We start from the raw sequence: 20127 nt of genomic DNA, 5'->3' as shown, positions 1-20127 counted from the left end.
AACAAAAGGTAACAAAAGGCAACAATAGGTCTCAGAGCTCAAAGAGCAAGCATGACTATAAAACTGAACAAAAATTAGTTTTAAAAAATTCCCTTGAGATACTTAAAATTATATTTTATTGACAGTCTTCACAAATAGTAGCTTCATGTCTTTATATTATTCCCTTTTTAATGCATACATTCCACTACTTTTTAATCATTAGTATTTTGAAGGCAGAGCTTTATAGAAAATTAGTCAATGTTTTCTGGGTTTGTTTTGAAAATAAAAATTATTTCCCCCCAAACATTTAAGAGGAAAAGAAATAAATCAGCTTCATGGAAACCATTCAAATTACTTGAAAGGGTTTGTTAAAGTCCCACATCTTGTAATTTGCCACTGAACAGAAGATACTAAGAAAAAGGCATTGTCTTCTGCATTTAAAGGTTATTCAAGCCACACATCAGAGGGCATACTCTGAATAATTTCCCCAATAACAGTGAGAGATTTGCATTGATCCAGTCATACACATTTATCTGTCATCAGGAGAAGGTACATTTGAGATAGATGAATAAGGCACTTAGAAATATGGATGACATTTCTGACTTAAAAGGCTCACGAGGAGTAAGGAAGTCACACAAAAGTGTTCCTCTATTCCATGATGTGCAAGAGAGTCTGTGCTAAAAAAATAGATTTTGAGAAGTACTCATTCTTTCTTTTCTATTCTTAATCTAATGAGCAGCATATATATGTATATATGTGTATATATATCTTATGTGTGTATATGTATTCATGTATATGTATGTACATATCTATATAGATATATTTAAATTTTTTCTAATTTAATTTTTTCTAGTGCATTTTATAGTACTCTCATGTGCCAAGCTATCTAAAATCTTCCCATTGCTTCTAATTTCAAGCTTCTAAAACATATGTTGGAACATGAAATATATGAAAATAATTTTGAAAAAAGTTATTATCAAGAGAACCAAATATTCTCCTAAGAATATAACAGAATCTCATTATTACTATGCCTGATACTCCTTTGCTCAATTCAGGGGAGGCATGGAAAATGTATGAACTTATTCATTCTGTCATCAACTATCTATTTGGAGGTCTCTATTTGCCTTGCCACTGGGGATATAGTAGCGAACAAGAAAAAAAAGGCCTGTCCTCATGGAACATTGTAGCTTATGAGGAGAGAAAGGCATTAATTAAATAATCCTACAATTACATACATGAAAACTATGATAGATATCATATCCGTGTGCTGTGGGTGCATGCAATATGCTGGGGTTGGAGGTGGGGAGTTCTATTCCCATCTGTGAGAGTAGAAACAGCCTTTTTTTTTTTTCTTGAGCTGAGATTCCAAGAGTAACTAGCTAATGTCCAGGTGACCAGTAAAGGATGTGGTGGTGGGAATGAGGTTGTTGTAGAATAAATAATCAGAAGAATAAATAACAACATGTTAAAAGGCTTTTAGTCTCCACAAATGATTCTTGGTCTTTGAGAGGTTTCAACTTGTGCAGAGGCTATGGGGCAAGAATCAACATTCACTCCACTTCTTATCCAAATCATTGCCCTCAAACTCTCACTAGATCTACCTTCCAAGTCTTTTTAGTTAAGGTTTTTTGCAACTGCAATTATGGCAACATTACCTCACTTTTCCAATGCACTTTCCAAGTCCTTTTTAGGAGTGGGTTGGGCAAAGCAAATGAAATTCAAATTATTTGCTACTTATAAAGGTTTAATGGAAGAGTTAAAGAACTAAGGTGTCTGGGGAATATAAGAGCTTTATGCATTCTCCATATGGCCCCTGCCTCTGTCTTTACTCTTTTCTCCCAACCATTAGACCTAAATGATAAAGATGCATTTATTAAAAACAAAACAAAACAATGAAAGCTCCTCTGATTACATACTTCTTCTAAAGAGTGATAAACTTCATAATTATATCCAGAGAGGTATCTTCGATTTCTCTGGGTTCGCAAACTGCTTGCCTTTTCCAATGTGTTCTGAAGATCTTCTATGAGGATCCTGGATTTGAAATGATAGACATGATAAAAATTGAAGATTATATAAAATTGGAGATTATATAAAAATCAGACAGCTTGAAAAGAAAATTATGCATCTATGAAAAAGAGGATAGCAAATATTGATATTTCAAAAAATACCAAATGTTGGAAAAATGTTCTCTTTTTGGAAATAGAAACTGTTAAATTGGATAATGAATATAAAATGTAAAATTATTTGCGGATGTTCTCAAATACTACTACTACCATGGATTGAACAGCTATAAGAACTGAATAATGGGTATGAGCATTTACATTTATTATCTACTTAGGAACCATGCTATGTATTTTATGTACACGAGTTTAGTTAATAACCCTATGGGGTAGATTTTTTTACTTCCATTTTACAAACAGGGAAAATGAGCCTCAAAAGGGTTAAGAGCTTGCCAATATCATTCTGCTAGTGAGTACAGAGCCAGAATTTGAACTTGGAATGTGAACCTGAATTCTAGTCTTTATACTTTAAGTCTGATGCGACATTATGAACACCAAAACAAGACAACACAAAAATAAACGTTTTCAAAGATTTAAAAAAAATGTTTAAATGTTTACAAAATTGAGCTGTGGTATATCGCTTTTACATTATTTCCAAAGTGGACAGACCTTCTAAATATAAACAAGTACAACTTGTTTCCCCTCAAGGAAGAACAATTCCTCACATTTATCACCAGAAAGTTATGAAGCTCTGAGGCAGACACATCTGTTTGGCAGCTATTGTTCCCTTTAGAAAGGCAATATTTTCCCAGGAGGCTCAGTACAAAAAAACTATCCCTCTTAATTGATTAGATTCTTTATCATTTATCATTTTCAACAAATAAATGACCTAACATATTACCAATAACATCATGAATTTAGAGAATTGTCAAAATAATTCTAATGGAGAATTGCCCCTACAAAAGACTTAGCTTATTTTCTAGTCAAGTTTGCTAGTGTTTTCACCAAAGTAGGAAAATTATAAAGTTTTTCAGTTTGAGGTTGTATGGAATCATTCTAGTTGGATATTAGCTCCTTTGATGAATAAAAGTCATCTTTTAAAGTCTCCAAGTGCCCTAAATTGAGCTTGTTTTTGAATTCCTGGGTATTTGCACATCCATCCAGGACAGTGATTCTTAAGCTGCATTGCTTTAAAGTCACCTGTGAACTTTAAAAAAAAAAAAATATGCCACACTTGGATACCTGATTGGCTTAGTTGAAAGACTGCACCATTCTTGATCTCGTGAGCTGAAGCCCCATGTTGTGTGTGGAGTTTACTTAAAATTAAATAAACAAACTTAAAAAAATATGCTACATTGGGCACTACATAGACAAGAATATCTGTGAATAGGTATCAGTCCTTTTTAAAAGCTTACCAAGTTATTTTAACATACTGTCAGGATCAAATTTAGGCTAACAATCTGGAAGCCAGTAATTTTGGTTAATTAAATCTGGAAACTCCTGGTATCAGTCCTCGGAGGTTCCATATTAAATACAATGAAGAGGATAGTAGAATATGGCTGACCTTTTTTTCCTTTCTCCTCTTGAGTGTCTGTGCTAGATACGGTCAACCACCTACTCTCCCTATGGACTTCCTTATACTCCAGGGGCTGGGAAACTGAAACTTCTTTCCTTGACTCTCTTGCAGCCTTGATTCTGGGTATATATTTGTGAATGCTGGTAAGATAGGAAGTTAAGAATGAGGCAGAGGCTATCTCCTACTGTTGCTGTGGCCATGTCGAAATTACAGAGACATGACTGTTTAGAGGCAATCAGGGTTGCTTTACAGTTTGAGAGGCAGTTATGGTAAAAACAGTGGTGGCTGGAGTAGCACAGCAACAGATTCCGGACCTCTAGACCATTCATTGCATGAGGGAGAAGTAAATTCTATTTGATTTAAATCATTGTGTTTAGGGATCTGTTATGGGTTGAATTGTGTCTTCCTCTCCCCCAATTCATATATTGAAGTCCTAACCTCTAGCACCTCAGAATGTGACCTTATTTGGAAATAGGATTGTTGCAGATGTAATTAAACTGAGGCCACCAAGATGAACCCTGATCCAATATAACTGGTGTCCCCTTATAAAAAGAGGAAACTCAGTTTGGGAAGATGAAAAAGTTCTAGAGGTACATGATGCTGATGGTTGCACAATGTGCATGTACTTATCATTTATTTAAATTGGTTAAATAAATGGTTATTTAAAATGTTTATAAGTGCATATTTAAAATGGTAAATTTTATGCTGTGTATATTTTACCACAATTTTTTAAAAGGGGGAAATTAGGACACAAAGAAACACATAGAAGGAATATATGAAAAGGCAAAGATCTACAAGGTCTACAAACCAAGGAGAGAAGCCTGGGACAGATCCTTCCCTCGCAGCCCTCAAAAGGGCTTGATTTCAGTCTTCTAGCCTCCAGAACTATGAGACAATAAATTTTTGCTTTTTAAGCCAGCCAATCTGTGGTATTTGTTATGACAGCCCTAGCAAACTAATACAGGTCTCTGTTCAATAACTAGACTGTATCTTAATATAGGCCCTAAAAGACCAGTCTGAAAATTAAAATAATTGTGTTATGGCAATTCTAGCCCCATTTTCCTTGTCAAGTAGTCAACATCAGCAGATTGATGAGGAGCCCAAAATGGCATTTGTAACTGTTGTATTTTCTTAGTCCTTTACAGCTGATGATTATTCCTACCCTAGTTGCATATACTCCTAGGATCGTGATTAGAGCTATTGAGAACTTTCCAAGTGATGTCAATGCTCAGTATAAAACTGCCTCCCCAAAGCTTCTGGGGTGGGTGAGGGGGCTCAAAATGTGAAATTCCACTGCCAATTTTTACAGGTATTTAATTTATAAAATGATTGAATTTTTTATGACAGAATGAGTCATCTCATCTGTCATGCCATTGAGAGGGGCTGATTACCCAGGGGCCAGACACACGGGGTCACATTATGTCTGCCTTAAAGATGACTACAGCTATATATTTTGTATAGTTGTACAGAGTTAATGATAATCTTTTGAAAATACCCCAGGCTACAATAATAAAAGTCAATTAAAATGATCTCTACCTATTACCCTGTGGAATTTAATCGACTCTTGTGTGTTATTATCTTGGGATCAACAAAATGAATAATTCTAAATGATTGTCTTCCATGAAGAGACAACTGATTTAAAGCACTCATTTTTTAGATTCCATTCTCTGTGACATAAAGTATGATATTTTATTCTATATCAGTTCCACATGACCTATATTTAATGGCAGGAAGTAGAGACTTGTTAAAATAACTGGTATATTTCCTTCTCCTGAATTGTAATTAATGAAGCATGTGAGCTGTTGCTGAGCACCTATAGATATAATTACCAGGCTCCTTCCTTCCAGGCATTCAGAGAATCAAAGCACACCTTCAAAGTTCTAGTGACGACTAAAATGTGTTCAATATGAACAATAGTTTTAGGCACAGCTGTGACTCTACTCTGTTCTAGAAGCACAGATAAAATACCTTTCTGCAGAAAAGCATCTCAGCACCTTAATAAGGCTGTAATTCTCTTTCTGGCAGGGAAGTATTTGTGTGGACTAGGAAGGAACGTCACTGCTGCTTTGCACCCTGTGGCTCAGCCTTCCACGGAGACTAAGGCTTTTACCATCGACTCACAGAGCCATGAGCCCATCCCAGGCCTCACCGGACATCATCAGGGATCTTCCTGCCAGTTTTAACAGTACAACCATTTGCTAAAAAGTTGGAGTAATTGAGGTTAGTCACTTAGGATCATGCCTCTCAGCCCTGAAATTGTAGGTTTCCAAATAAAAGGTATGTCATTCCTCCTCCCCATTAATACACTACAATGCACTTCTCCCTCCAGGTCCTGCACTGACTCTTTATCTCTCCACCACTTCCTCTTCCCTTGTGCCTGCTAGGATCCTGCTTTTACTGTAAATACACTTCCTACATTCTCATCTCTTCAGAGACCACTCCCTTCTCATATTCTTGCCCTAAGAGAAATTGGACTCTCTCAAGGACAGATTCTTTGGTGGCTTTCTCTCGTGCCACTCCATCTATCATGGGACCAGAAGGGAAGGAGGTCAGCATTCCCCTGAACCCCCATTTCTCCTTCCACATCAATCTCCTTCCAGAAAAAGCTCATCCTGCCTTTGGCATCATGATATTCCTTGTTTCTTTCCTTACTATTTCTGGATAGTTTCTGATACTCCCATTCCAGGAGCACATTCTGTCTCTTTATCTCTAATCTTGCCATCAGCCAAGGAGATTCAAAACTGCTGTACTGGGGACACCTGAGTGGCATGCCTTGAGAATCTGCCTTTGACTCAGGGCCTGATCCTGGATTCCTGGGATCGAGTCCCACACTGGGCTTCCTGTATGAAGCCTGCTTCTCCTCCCTCTGCCTGTGTCTCTGCCTCTCCTTCTGTCTCTCTCATGAATAAATAAAATCTTTATTACAAAAACCCTGCTGTATTGATTCTCTGGTGATTTAGTCCATCCATTCTCAACTACATTAGTCTCAGTAATTTACACTCCACGTTAGCCAAATCTTCCATGACTACTTCCTGAATCTTGTCACCAGTCATAAATGTTCTATGCCAGGACTCTTTTTTTTTTTTTCTATGCCAGGACTCTTGATCTTAGCCTACACTTGGTCAAAGTTTTCTTCCATTTCCTTGTTGCCCTCAGTCATGCTAAATTTGCTTTCAATATAAAGATTGTTATACTCTTCTTGATTCTTCCATTTGACTCCATCATTCCTCCTGACTCCTCTCCTTTCCTATCCAGATTTGACACCAGAGGTGAATATTTTAACCAGTATCCCACTAAGAACCTCAACTTCCTTGCCATCCTGACCTTTCTGTGGTCCTAATCCAACAAAACCTCAACTCTGATGAGTACTACAATCTCCCTTCTTTTCAACAACCAATTTTATTGGTTCTTATCCCAGTTTTTCTCTTGGTAACACTCTTCAGCCCTTGTTTCTTCACCTTCAGGAGATATTTTTTTCTTCCTATTCCGTGGAGAAAATTTAGCCCTTAGTTGTGATTATGATCTCTTTCAAGTTGTTGACTATCCTCTTTATAATCTTAATGAGACTTTATAATCTTTATAATCTTTTTTTTCTCTTTATAATCTTAATGAGACTTGCATTTACTTCTTCAGTCTTACTGGATAAGGTATCCTTCCCTAGTGCTCAAATCCATTCCTCCACTGGTGCATTCTATTCTGTACCATCAACATCTCCTTCCCTAGTGGACCCATCCCTTAGCCTACAGATATACCAAAATTGCCCCCTATCCCCTAAAATCCCAAATTTCAAGCAGTCATTGATGCTACATCTCCTTGTAGTCACTCTTCATTCTCTGCCTCTCTCCTTATTTTAATTTCTAAGAGCAGTAGTTTGCTCTGCTTCTCCATGTTCTCACCTCCTATCCACTTTTGTCTATGTTTTCTGCTCCTGATAATCTAATTCCTCATTCCTACCAGGAGAGTTACCAACACAATTTCCACTGACAAATCCGAAGGAAACTGGTCAGTCCTCTTCTTGCTGGACATTACTGCACCACTTGGCACTACTGATGTTCTCCCTCTTAAAAGTCATTTCTTCTTTGACTATCTTGCATTTGCTCCATTCTTACTACTTAACTATTCCTTAAGAAGAACACAAAAACCCAAACCAAATACCTCAAGATATTCAAATCTATTTGAATTTATTTACTCAATCACCCAGGTTAGATTTGGGGCTGTCACTGACTTCTTCCTCTTTCACCTACATCTAAGCAAGTGCAGGGTTGAGGTGGTTTTGACTATCAACTACTTTTTAAAGTTTTGTTTTTTTAAGATTTTATTTGTTTACTTGAGAGCCAGCAAGAGAGCATAAGCAGGGTGGGGGACAGAAGAAGAGGGAGAAGCAGGCTCCCCACTAAGCGGGGAGCCTGAGGTGGGGCTTGATCCCAGGGATCATGTCCTGAGCTGAAGGAAGATACTTAACTACCTGAGTCACCCAGATGCCCCTTAGTTTTTTTTTTTTTTTTTTTTAATGTTCTCCTGATCCCACTATTCTGGTCCTGACTCAAGGCCTCACAAATTCTTACATGGACTATTATTGTAGTCTCCCATTGCCACTCCACCCCAGTTACACCTGGCTCCCTTGCTTACATCCTCCAAGTATGTGGCACCACACACTAGATAATCTGAATTCCTAGCCCTGTGTATCAGATTTCCACAACCTGGTCTTCCCTCAACCTCCTCAGCATCTTTTATTTTTACTCCCCATGTTTGTACACTAATAACACTGAACCACTTCAGTTCCAGAACATATATTATATGGCTTCTTCCCTTTGCTTGCACTGTGCTCTCTGCCTGCAAGTCCTGAGGATCATCCTCTACTTAGTGGTCATTGCTTCTGCAGAGAGCTTTATCTACCCCTGCATTCCTATTCACTTTCTAGGCATTGCTAGGCTGCTCTCCTCTCCTCACACAGAGAAGACCTTCTGGGTATACACTGATCACCTAGTGGTAATGGTATAACGATATGCCAATGTGGTTCCTTTCTCCTCCCCCATTACACTAATAAGCTAATCAAAGAAGCATATTACTGCATGCAGTACATTCATGTCTGTTTTTGCAGTTTGAAAAATAGTACCTGAAATGCTATTGTAGGCACTCAACAAATAACCTGAATACAGTTCTCATTCAATTCAGTTTAGCACAAATTAATTAAGCAAGTGAAAAAGAATGCTTACTTGTACTGGATGTTGGCTTCCTGTAAGAATGCTAACAGGGCTTGGGAACCATTTTGGAGAATATGGACATCAGTAACTGCTCCTTTTGATACATAGGAGATACTGCTGGGCTGCCACAGGTCCACCTGTAGTGCAGGAACCAACCTATAATTCATATTCAGTGCAGGTGGGGAAAGATCCAGGTCACAATGTGAAACATGTCACCTTGTTTATATTAAAAAACACCAAACACATTTTGGATCCAGATTCAATGCTTTCATCATCAGAGTAAAACTCTTATTTGATTTTTGAATTAGGTCTCCAGGGATCCCTGAGTAGCGCAGCGGTTTGGCGCCTGCCTTTGGCCCGGGGCGCGATCCTGGAGACCCAGGATCGAGTCCCACATCGGGCTCCCGGTGCATGGAGCCTGCTTCTCCCTCTGCCTATGTCTCTGCCTCTCTCTCTGTGACTATCATAAATAAATAAAAATTAAAAAGAATTTAAAAAAAAGAAAAAAAAAGAATTAGGTCTTCAAATTAGATCGTATCCATAATAGAATTTGATCATAATTTACAAGTAACAGTTTAAAGACCAATATACATTAAAGCCACAAGGTAAAAACTAAATAAAAATAGTTTTGTGTGACTTTGATATTCTTAAATATTATTACACAAATACTTGAATAAGAGAAAGAAGGACATAAATTACCTTTTACTTTACTACACAACTGACCTGTGGTAGCTTGGCAACATTTAAATGGAACTTTAAATGGAATACTCTCCAGGTACTTCCTCATTTCCCCCGATACAAGCACGCCTTTTATCAATTCCTACCCAGCCTTCACATGGCAATAGAAACATCCCTTTCTCAGGTCAGACTTTTCCACTAGGGCAGTCTCCTTGTCAGAGTTCTTAGAGCAACTCATGCTTTTTTCATTATGTAATTACATCTTATCAGAATGTAAACTCCATTTAGTTACCACCTAATTCCAAGTGCCCAGAATGGTGCCTTGTGCACATCAGCAGCTCACTGTTGTATGCGTGTAGGCCCCATGTAATATTCACTCTATATTCACACCACGTTCAGTGTTTTGCAGGAAAGCAGGAGCCATGTCTGTTGGGCTTACTGTGGTATTCCCAGGGCCTTGTCTAGTGCTCCGTGTTCATCACTGAACTTAGCTAGAAGGCAAGAGAGCCTTAACTTCTGCACAAGCCTAGAGCTACAATTTTTGATTAGGCATAGTTTGCCTTTACAGACATCTCTGTCTTCTCTGTGTTTGGGACTCTTTTCTTCCTGCATTTCCAGCCTTAGTCTGTTACAGGGCCTTGGTTTCTGATCTGAAAAGATTTAGTTACTTTATCTTCACTTAGATGTCACTGTCTGCATTCTGTTGGGAACTATAGAAGACCAAAAATACTTTGTGACTCAAGGAACTATACCTCTAGTGGTATAATTTAATCTTGAACAGGGTAGAGAGGCATTTGCTTTGGGGACAAAGAGTCTGCCTGTATTTTTTAAAGCACTCCACTAAGTTGCAAGGGCAAATCTGACTCAGCTAACATGCTAGTCCAACAATCATAGAAAAACAGAAGTGTGGGGCTGGAAGGGATGCTGAGAGGTCATTTGATCCATCTGTCAGCCCTTGGGCAAGGATACATCTAGGACTGAACAAACCTGTCCCCAGTAGTTGTATCCAAACCACATCTTTTAAGTCTCCAAAACAGGAGAGTTCACAACATCCTAATGTAACTCATATTCACATTTAAGAAGATTGCAGACATTTTTCTTGATCCCTTACGCTGCAGCACAGCTTCATTTTTTCTTATTCCATTTTCCAGTAAGGAATGGCTGGTTTCTTGCCTTTGTTAGTAAAGTACTTTGGTATCTTTCACTTTTCTCTATACGTTAGATTTTCTGATCCTTTAATCATCTTTGAAACCTGCCTTTAAACCCATTATAGAGACAGTTTTTTGATATTAAGGTTTGCTGCCATCCCTTAATGCCAGTAAAGATGAGGAAATAGTGCTGCATTTGGAAGGTAGAGAACCGTAAGAACTGAAAATAATATGAAGAGCCACTCTGGAAAGTAGTTGATGTGTCATTTTCTAGAGTGTATGCTAAAAACGAATCCTCATCCTCTAGAAGGTAGTAGCTTCCCTGCAGGGAGGTTCCAAGTGACATATCCCACAGCCTGACTGACCTGCAGAGGGCTTCTTAGGAAGCCTTTCTGACCTGCTTTGTCAGAAAGCAATTGGTCTAAAGGAAATTAACAAAAATAGTTTGCAAAATCAGGAATTGTATTCTGGTTTGATATTAGGAAAGTTAGTTAAAATGTACTATCAGCTTTTCTCCAGTAAAATTTTGGGGACAAGTGCTTGGATACATGACATGGGCGTTTCAGTTTGGGGGGCAGGTACACGCCTATATCAAGATATAGGGGACAGTAATACTCATGTGAGATTTGTAAAGTGTCCTACTTTATAGGTATTTCTGATCTTTTCAATAATGCCTTGAGGTAGGAGTTATTGATAGATACATTTAAAGAATGAGAAGACTCAGATTTATAGAGGCAAAGGCAATTTTCCACAGATGAACTGCTCCAAAATGGTGACACAGCATGTGCCTAACTCCAATTCCCATATTTACTCACTGAGTAAGTGTCTTTTGGATCTTTTGAGAAAACAAGCAGCTTCCAACTTCCTGACTTAGTGTTTGACAAGGTCTAGTTGGCAGGTCTCATACTCTGGTCTTTCCTATCAGGGGTTATTTGCCTTATAAATTAATATGCAGGTATTTCAAAGCTTAAATCAGCCCACTCTGGGCAGGTTGCCATCATTTCCTTAGGGCCTGATCACATCTGGATAAAATGATAAACTGTCTTTGAAAGGCAAAGCTGGGTAACACTTTATAAAGATAACAAAGGATCAGTAACCTTGTCAGGATGGTCTCAGATTGTATGCCAACTATTGCAAGTCTTTGCTGTAAACAGCCATCTGATATTCCAGGGAAAGGATGTTCCTTTGCGAAAAGTTCTGGCCTTGGAATCTAGTGGTTGTTTCCATGTTCTCTTTTCCTCATATGATTACTAGTCACACAGAGCCAGATCTACTTAGGAGGTAGAGGTAATGAGGGGTCCCTAGATGGCTCAGTTGGTTAAGTTTCTGACTCTTGATTTTGGCTTATGTCTTGATCTCAGGGTTGTGAGTTCAAGACCCACATTGGGCTCCATGGTGGCAGTGAAGCCTACTTAAAAAAGAAGAAGAGTGGAAGAGTGGAAGTAATTTAGTATATGATCAAGAGTATGGACTTTTGAATCTGAAGGCCCTGAGCTGGGATGCTAGCTCTGGTAATACTGGCTGTGTGACTTTGGGGGAGATTTTAACATTTCTGAGCTTCAAATTCCTCATTTGTACTTTTAAGATAGTTAAAAAACCTATCCACATACTTTTCGGTAGGATAAGTTGGAAAAATAGAAGTAAAACACATAGCAGAAAGTCTGGCACATAGTGGAATCTCAAAAAATATTATTTATTGTTTCTTTCTTTTTGAAAAGCATATAAAAAGAAAATCTGGAAGCAGTAAAGATAAAGTTCTACTTTGAGTGTTTCTGAGTAAAATGACGACTATAATGAGATTATTCCCTTATTGAGACATTAAAACCTACAGATGGCTTTAAGGAGGAGAAGAACCAATAAATAAACCAAAAATATGAACAAGGCTGGAATGTTTCCTAATGCAAAGGCAAACAACTGGATTTGAAGCCACTGTAGCCTACTGGTTAATTCCCTGGACTCTAGAGTCTGACTTCCCATGATTAAATTCAGGCTCTCCACAGTTAGCATCTGTGTGATATAGGGCAAGTTCCTTAATCTCTTTGGGACTTTCTTCAAGTGTAAAATGAAGATGATAGTTACACTTCCTGGTTGTTATTGTTATGGGATTATAGAGACTATAGAAAATGCAGCCATTAAGAGCATAAATTTTGTAACTCAAGACAGGATGAGTTTGAATCCCAGTCATGCTGCTTAATAGCTGCATGACTCTGGGCAACTTACTTTAGTTCTCTATGCTTGTTTCCTCACTTATAAAATGGAGTTATAAATACATTTTATAGATTTGTTAGATTTAAAATAATATCTATAAAATACTTTAAACAGCACCTGGTGTGGGGCACCGGGTTGGCTCAGTGGTTGAGTGTCTGCGTTTGGCTCAGGTTGTGATCCTGGGGCCCTGGGATCAAGTTGCGCATCGGGCTCACCACAGGGAGCCTGCTTCTCCCTCTGCCTATGTTTCTCTCTCTCTGTCTCTCTCATGAATAAATAAATAAAATCTTAAAAAGAAAAAACTACCTGGTGAACAGAGGTCATTCATTAAATGATAAATAATTCAAAATTCAAAAATAATGTCTTTGCAATTAAAAATATTTTTTAGTCTGGCATGAATTTTATGGCTCTTCTGGCCCTTGTGCTGTTTATTTATTGGCCTAATCTAGCCTTCATGAAGCATCTACCTGTCGTTTAGGTCCATGGCTGATTACATATCAGCCATCTGAACCATGGCTGGTTCAGATATCAGTGAAGGTGTAGTCAGTGTCCCCTAGCAGTTTCAGAGAAGTCCTACATGTGTATATTGGGAAGATCTGGTGTTTCTTCAGCTTGGGAACAGATGGCCTGCTTCCCAGCTGCTTGAGGTAACACAGAAGCATGAGAGAGGAGAGTCTTACTCTATATTTACTCTTACATTTGGTTTGGAAAAGTGTTAAGCACTTACATGTCACATAACAGAGATCTTACTGCACAGAAAAGCACCCCCTCTTATTTACCCTAACAATTGTCTTTTTGGTCTGAATTCATTTAACCTTTTTGAATCTTAAGATCTTTGTCAGGATGCCTGGGTGGCTCAGCGGTTGGGCGTCTGCCACCTAAATTTTGTCTACTCATCTCATTCTCAACTCTCAAGTTTTTATTTTTTAAAAAGATTTTATTTATTTGGGGGGGGGGGATGGAGAGAGAGAGAGATAGAGAGAGAGCACGAATAGGGAAAGGAACAGAAGGAGAGGGAGAAGAAGACTCCTTGCTGAGTAGGGAGCCCAATGTGGACTCGACCCCAGGACTGGAATCATGACTTGAGCTGAAGACAGACTCTTAACCAACAGAGCCACCCAGGTGCCCCAACTCACAAGTCTTTAAATTTTAGAGTGCCCACTTCAGCAACATAAAGAGATGCTTGTATTTTGTGGTTATTATTTGTCCTTGTTCTACTTCTTAGGACTCATTAACATTTCAGATACCAGGGGGCTGCTGGAAGGGAAACTTAGCTAGAGATCTCCTGTAAACCAAAGGCATTGGTTTTGGGGACTCATTTTAACTAGCTCCAGTCTCTCTCCCTTACAAAATGCTAAGTTATCACTTCCCTAAAGCACAGGCCCAATAAATACAACAAAGTCTCAAGGAATTTAGGCAACTCTTATTGTTTCACTGTTATAGAAAGATGAAAATATATTAACTAATTAGGGATTAAAATAAACATAAAAATTAGTGGAGGCCCAACAGCGGGATAAAGTAAATCCAAATGAAAGCATTGCTTGTAAATTTCATTATATTAGAAATTAATACTACTAGGACAAATACTAGTTATCATAAAAGCATTATTCCTATGACATTAGGTAAAGTTGGGAATGCCTGGGGAAGCTGTTTTGATGTTCAAGTTTTCTGTCTGATTCTCTTCAAGGCTGAATGCTGATTGTCATAATTGGATAATAAGTCTCATTTATTCAATAAAGTACACACGTTGTAAAAAAAGAAAATGATTTCTAACATTTCCCTGGACTATTAATTGGTACATTCACCAATTTGAAAGGATTATTGAAGCCCATCAGTCAAAGATTCTTGGAATATATGCGTAGTCAAAAAAGATTTATTTGCTTGTTTCAACAAGCAGTAATCTCAGAAAGATGATGTTAGAAAGAACTTATGGGATTTGGGTTTGTGTTAGGTGATTTTGTGTGGGGCTAAAGGAACTGGGATTTTTATTTGGGTTGAATGCTATAACGAGGAGAATTCCACCATTGGATATCTTGATAATTTTATTTGCAAGGTGAAAGAAACAATTAGAGCTATAATTGATAAAGAAACAATAGTCATATCAGCCAAACAAGGTGGAGGTTTTGTCATTTTTCTGATTTGGACAATATATGTGTGTGTGTATATGTGTATATATATATTTTTGTCTGTGTTTAGACAGGATCACAGGGGTCTCATTTTTATCTTATTTTATGAAGAACACAGAATGGTCTTGTCTGGTGTTGGTACTCTGTAAAGTGGTCTAATAGGAGAAAACCAAGGTCTAGCTGTTAGTGGTGGGTTGGCTCCTGGCTGCCAGAGCTGGTTTTCTTCATCTCAGGAAAATCACTATTTTACTAAGGTCATGGGATAACTAATGGTATGCCCAATGAGAGATAGGAACTCTCTGCATTATCAGGCCAGAATGGCTTGGAGGTAATTTGAGTACTAGGGCCATTGGGGCTACAGAATGAAGGATGTAGACTTGTGGTGGTCCACCAAGGAGAATTAGGAACTCAATGACATCTGACTTTGGCACCTGCATCTTTCTGTAGTACCTGCATAGCACACCTTTTTCATATAAAAGAGTTGATACTACTTAATTCCTGCTCTCTAAGTGAACACTTGAAGACTTAAAAATACTAAGGAAAGGTCTTTAACTGCTCCCACTTGAGACTGAGAATTTAGCCACCACTCAGGAAAGTTATTAGATCAGGGCAATATTATTTCATTATATTTTGCTAGCTTAAAATAATTCTATTCTTAAGAATTGAGTTAGCATTTTTAGCCTGGCTTTGTAGAATGGATAAAAATAATCAGAGATCATCTGATGCATCACTTGAATATCCATTAATAAAGACATTTGAAGATAAGAGCCCCTGGACTGCCTCCCATCAAGTAATAGAGATTTCCTTCCATTTTCTATTGATGATTTATGGTTTTAACATAGATGATTTTTTCATAATATTTGATTGCTACATTCAGAAGTACTTCATTTGGTATACTAAACAACAGTATGTTAACGCATTTATACTAATTTTTTGGGGAGATATTTTCTGGAGTTTAACAAGCAGTGAAAATTCACTTCAGAGTTCGTTTTGCACAAGAATTCTACTATGTATCACAAAAAAATCAAACCTCATCTTTGGCTCAGTGAGAAAATTAATAGGAAGTAAAAGAAATAGCTTCATTCTGGTTCTGTGCAAAGTTTGCTATGTCACATTTCAGATACTTAATTTTCCTAATTAGAAATAAAGGGCTTGAAGAACATTAGTTCTGATTTTCCCTTATACTCTATAATTCTGCCAGACTCACTGTGCTTTTCTGAGTATAAAAGTTTACATTTTCCTAGGAAAATCTCTTTCAAGTTCATTCATATTTTCCTTATTACTCTCAGTTATAAAAAAGGCCCTCTCAACAATTCTGCACTAATATCATCTTTCAGTGATCAGTTTTATTGACTTATTAGATCAGTAATGAAAATAATATATAAGGTAACTATTCAATTATATATGCACACACACAAACGTGCACACACATACACTGGAATAGTACCCAGCCATAAGAACAAATGAAATCTTGCCATTTTCCACAACATGGATGGAGCTAGAGGGTATTATGCTACATAACGTAAGTCGGAGAAAGAAAATTACCATATGAGTTCACTTATATATGGAATCTAAAAAAAAAACAGAAACAGACTCCGATACAGAGAACGATCTGGTGGTTACAAGATGGGAAGGGTGGAGGAATGAGAAAAATAGGAGAAGGGAATTATAAGTTATAGGGATGTAATGTACAGCATAGGAAACATAATTAATATTGTAACAACTTTGTATGGTGACAGATGACAGCTAGATTTATTGTGATTGTTTCATGATGTATATAAGTGATGAATCACTATGTTGTACAGTTGAATCTAATATAACACTGTATGTCAACTACACTTCAATAAAAAAGAAAAAGAGATGGGGTGAAAAAAGAGCAGAATGCTCTAAAAAAGGAAAAATTAGAGAATAAAAAAGAGAAGAAATTTAAATTCCAGTAGTTGGAATACAAAGTTGAGGAAATTTCACAGAAAGTAAAACAAAATGGTAAAAAGATGGAAAATAGAGAAAATATAAAAAAAATAAGTTAAACCATGTAGTCCAACCTCTGATAAATAAAAGAGTCATAAAAAGAATAGAAAAAAATAGAAGGGAGAATATTATCAGATCATTAATACAAAAATTCAGAACTTTTCCATGAATTTCCAGATTAAAAGGAGTTGAGTTCACAATGAATTAAATAGACCCATACTAATTTACATCATTATAAAATTTCAGAATACTAGGAATAAGGAAAATCCTGCAAGTTTCTACACTTTATGTTAATGATAACCTAGCTATGAGATTTTCATTTCTAGCAATACAGAGAGCTGGGTAACTTCAACATTCCCCTGCTACAAGACAGCTAGAAAATGCTAAATAAAATATAACTAAAATGTCTTTAAAAGTAGAGTGGAGCTCCCCAAAACATACGGGAAATTCCCAGAAGCCTAAAATAAAGAAAATAGCAACTAGATCTGTACACATGTTGACTGTGATGGTAGTCCAGGTTTAGAACTGTGGGTGTCTCTACAAATCACATAGGGAATAAAACTGAGATTTGAGGCTCAAAGTTGGGAGCTGGAACAGATTCTAGCATAAAACTGATCGTAAGAGGACAATCCTCAGTTAAAGAGTGGGATTTATTTTTTTGATCTTTAAAAAAGATTTTATTTATTTATTTGAGACAGAGCACAAGCGGGGGAGGGGGGGCGGGGAGCAGCAAGCAGAGGGAGAGGGAGAAGCACGCTCTCTGCTGAGCAGGGAGCCCAATGTGGGACTCAATCCCAGGACCCCAAGATCATGACCTGAACTGAAGGCAGATGCTTACCTGAATGAACCACCCAGGCACCCCAAGAGTAGGTTTATAAAAAGTCTACATACCAGTAAGTTTTGATAAGGAAGCATTTTGTATTAATAAATGCACCTCTCTAGACAGAGAAAGATGCACCATCAAGCTGGCCACTCAGAATTCATAGCAATACAGGCCTACCTTAAGAACAAAGAAATATCTCAGACAATTTATACCTAAAGGAACTACAAAAAAGAACAAAGTCCAAAGTTAGGAGGGAAGGAAATAACAAAGATCAGAGTGGAAATAAATAGAAAATAAAAGGGAAATAGAAAAAAATCAATGGAGGTAAGAGCTTGTCCTTGGAAAGATAAACAAAACTGACAAATCTTTAGTTAGACTTACCCAGAATTAAAAAAATGAGGGCTCAAAGTCAGAAATGAGAGAGGAGAGATTGTAACACATATCATTGAAATAAAAAGGATCATAAGAGACTTGTATGAATAATTACACACCAAAACCTAGAAGAAATAGATAACATTTTAGAAACATACAAACTTCTATGTTACTAAATCATGAAGAAAAATAAAATCCAAATTGATTGATTACTGGAAGGGAGATTGAATCAGTAATCAAAAGCCTCCCAAAAAACAAAAGTCCAGGATCAGACAGCTTCACTAGTGAATTCTAACAAACATTCAAAGATGATTTAATACCTATCCTTCTCGAGCAATTCCAAAAATCTGAAGAGTAGAGGGGCACTTTGGAGCTCATTTTATGAGGCCAGCTTTAATTACCCTCATAGCAAAATGAGATAAAGACATTGAAAAAAAAATAAAATTGCTAACCAATATTTCTGATAAATATAGATGCAAAATATTAACAAGCTGGATTCAATAATACATTAAAAATGACATATCATGATCAAGTGGGATTTATTTTGGGGATGCAAAGATGGCTCAACATCCTCAGATCAATGTGATCAATTACATTAATAAAAAATAAAACCACATGATCATATCAATAGATTCAGAAAAATCATTTGGTTAAAACTCTCAAGAACATGGGGATAAAGGGAATGTACCTCAACATAATAAAGGTAATAAATGACAAACCCACAGCTAACATGATAGTCAGTGTTGAAAAGCTAAAAGGTTTTCCTGTAAAATCAGGAACAAGATAAGAATGCCCACTCTCATCACTTTTATTTAACATAGTATTAGAAGTTCTGATCAGAACAATTAGGTAGGGAAAATAAAATCCATATTGCAAAAGAATAAGTAAAATTGTCATTATTTGCAGAAGACATGATTTTATATATAGAAAACCCTAAAGATAAAAAAAAAACCTGTTGGGGCTAATAAATTCAGTAAAGACACATAGTACAAAATCAACATACATAGTACAAAATCAACACATAGTACAAAATGTAAAGAAATCTGTTGCATTCCTATACACTAATAATGAAGCAAGAAATGAAATTAGGAAAATAATCCCATTTATATGGCACCCAAACCAATAAAATATCTAGGAATAATCTTAACCAAGGAGGTGAAAGACCTGTACTCTGAAAAGTATAAAATTCAAGATTATGCAAAGAAATGGAAAGATATTCCATGCTGATAGGTTGGAAGAAAAAATATTGTCTATACTATCCAAAGCAATCTACAATTTAATGCAGTCACTATCAAAATACTAACAGAATTTTTCACAGAACAATTAATCTTGAAATTTGTATGGGACCACAAAGACCTTGAATAGACAAAGCAATCTTGAAAAAGAAAAACAAAACTGGAAGTATCACAATTTCAGACTTAAAGTTATATTACGAAGCAGTAAGAATTAAGACAGTATGGTATCGGCATAAAAATAGGCACATGGACCAATGCGATAGAAAAGAAAACTCACAATTACATGGTTAATTAATCTTCGACAAGGGAGGAATGAATATACAATGGGAAAAATAAATCTTTTCAACATATGGTGTTGGAAATCTAGACAGCTACATGCAAAAGAATGAAACTGGACCATTTCTTTCACCATACACAAAAATAAACTCAAAATAGATTAAAGACCCTAATGTGAGACCTGAAACCAGAAAAATCCTTGAAGAGGACAGGCAGTAATCTCTCTGACATCAGCTGTAGCAACATTTTCTACATATGTCTCTTGAGGTGAAAGACATAAAAATAAATTATTAGGACTACATCAAAATAAAAACTGAACAGCAAAGAAAACAATCGACAAAACAAAAGATAACCTGCTGCCTGGGAGAAGATATTTGCAAATGACATATCTGATAAAGGGCTAGTATCCAAAATTCATAAATAACTGATACAATTCAATACCCAAAACACAGATAATCCAATTAAAAATGGACAGATGACATGAACAGACGTTTCTTCAAAGAAAACAGCCAGATAGCCAATAGATACAGG

The 20127-nt window shown here is 36.8% G+C and overlaps 1 protein-coding gene across 2 annotated transcripts in view; it reads right to left on the bottom strand.

Moving 5' to 3' along the window:
• CPA6 (carboxypeptidase A6) overlaps positions 1 to 20127 on the bottom strand; it is a 312960-nt gene that overhangs the window by 80846 nt on the left and 211987 nt on the right. For both annotated transcript variants that reach the window (XM_055318319.1, XM_055318320.1), the window contains exons 3-4: positions 8772 to 8896; positions 1896 to 2010 (exon numbers count right to left, since the gene is read on the bottom strand). In XM_055318319.1, the coding sequence (XP_055174294.1) occupies positions 1896 to 2010; positions 8772 to 8896 (240 nt within the window). The remainder of the gene's footprint in view (positions 1 to 1895; positions 2011 to 8771; positions 8897 to 20127) is intronic.

Source organism: Nyctereutes procyonoides, unplaced genomic scaffold, assembly GCF_905146905.1.
Source record: "Nyctereutes procyonoides isolate TBG_1078 unplaced genomic scaffold, NYPRO_anot_genome, whole genome shotgun sequence".
Taxonomy (NCBI): domain Eukaryota; kingdom Metazoa; phylum Chordata; class Mammalia; order Carnivora; family Canidae; genus Nyctereutes; species Nyctereutes procyonoides.
The sequence above is the reverse complement of the archived record's forward strand: the minus strand, read 5'-3'. Positions and strand labels throughout refer to the sequence as shown.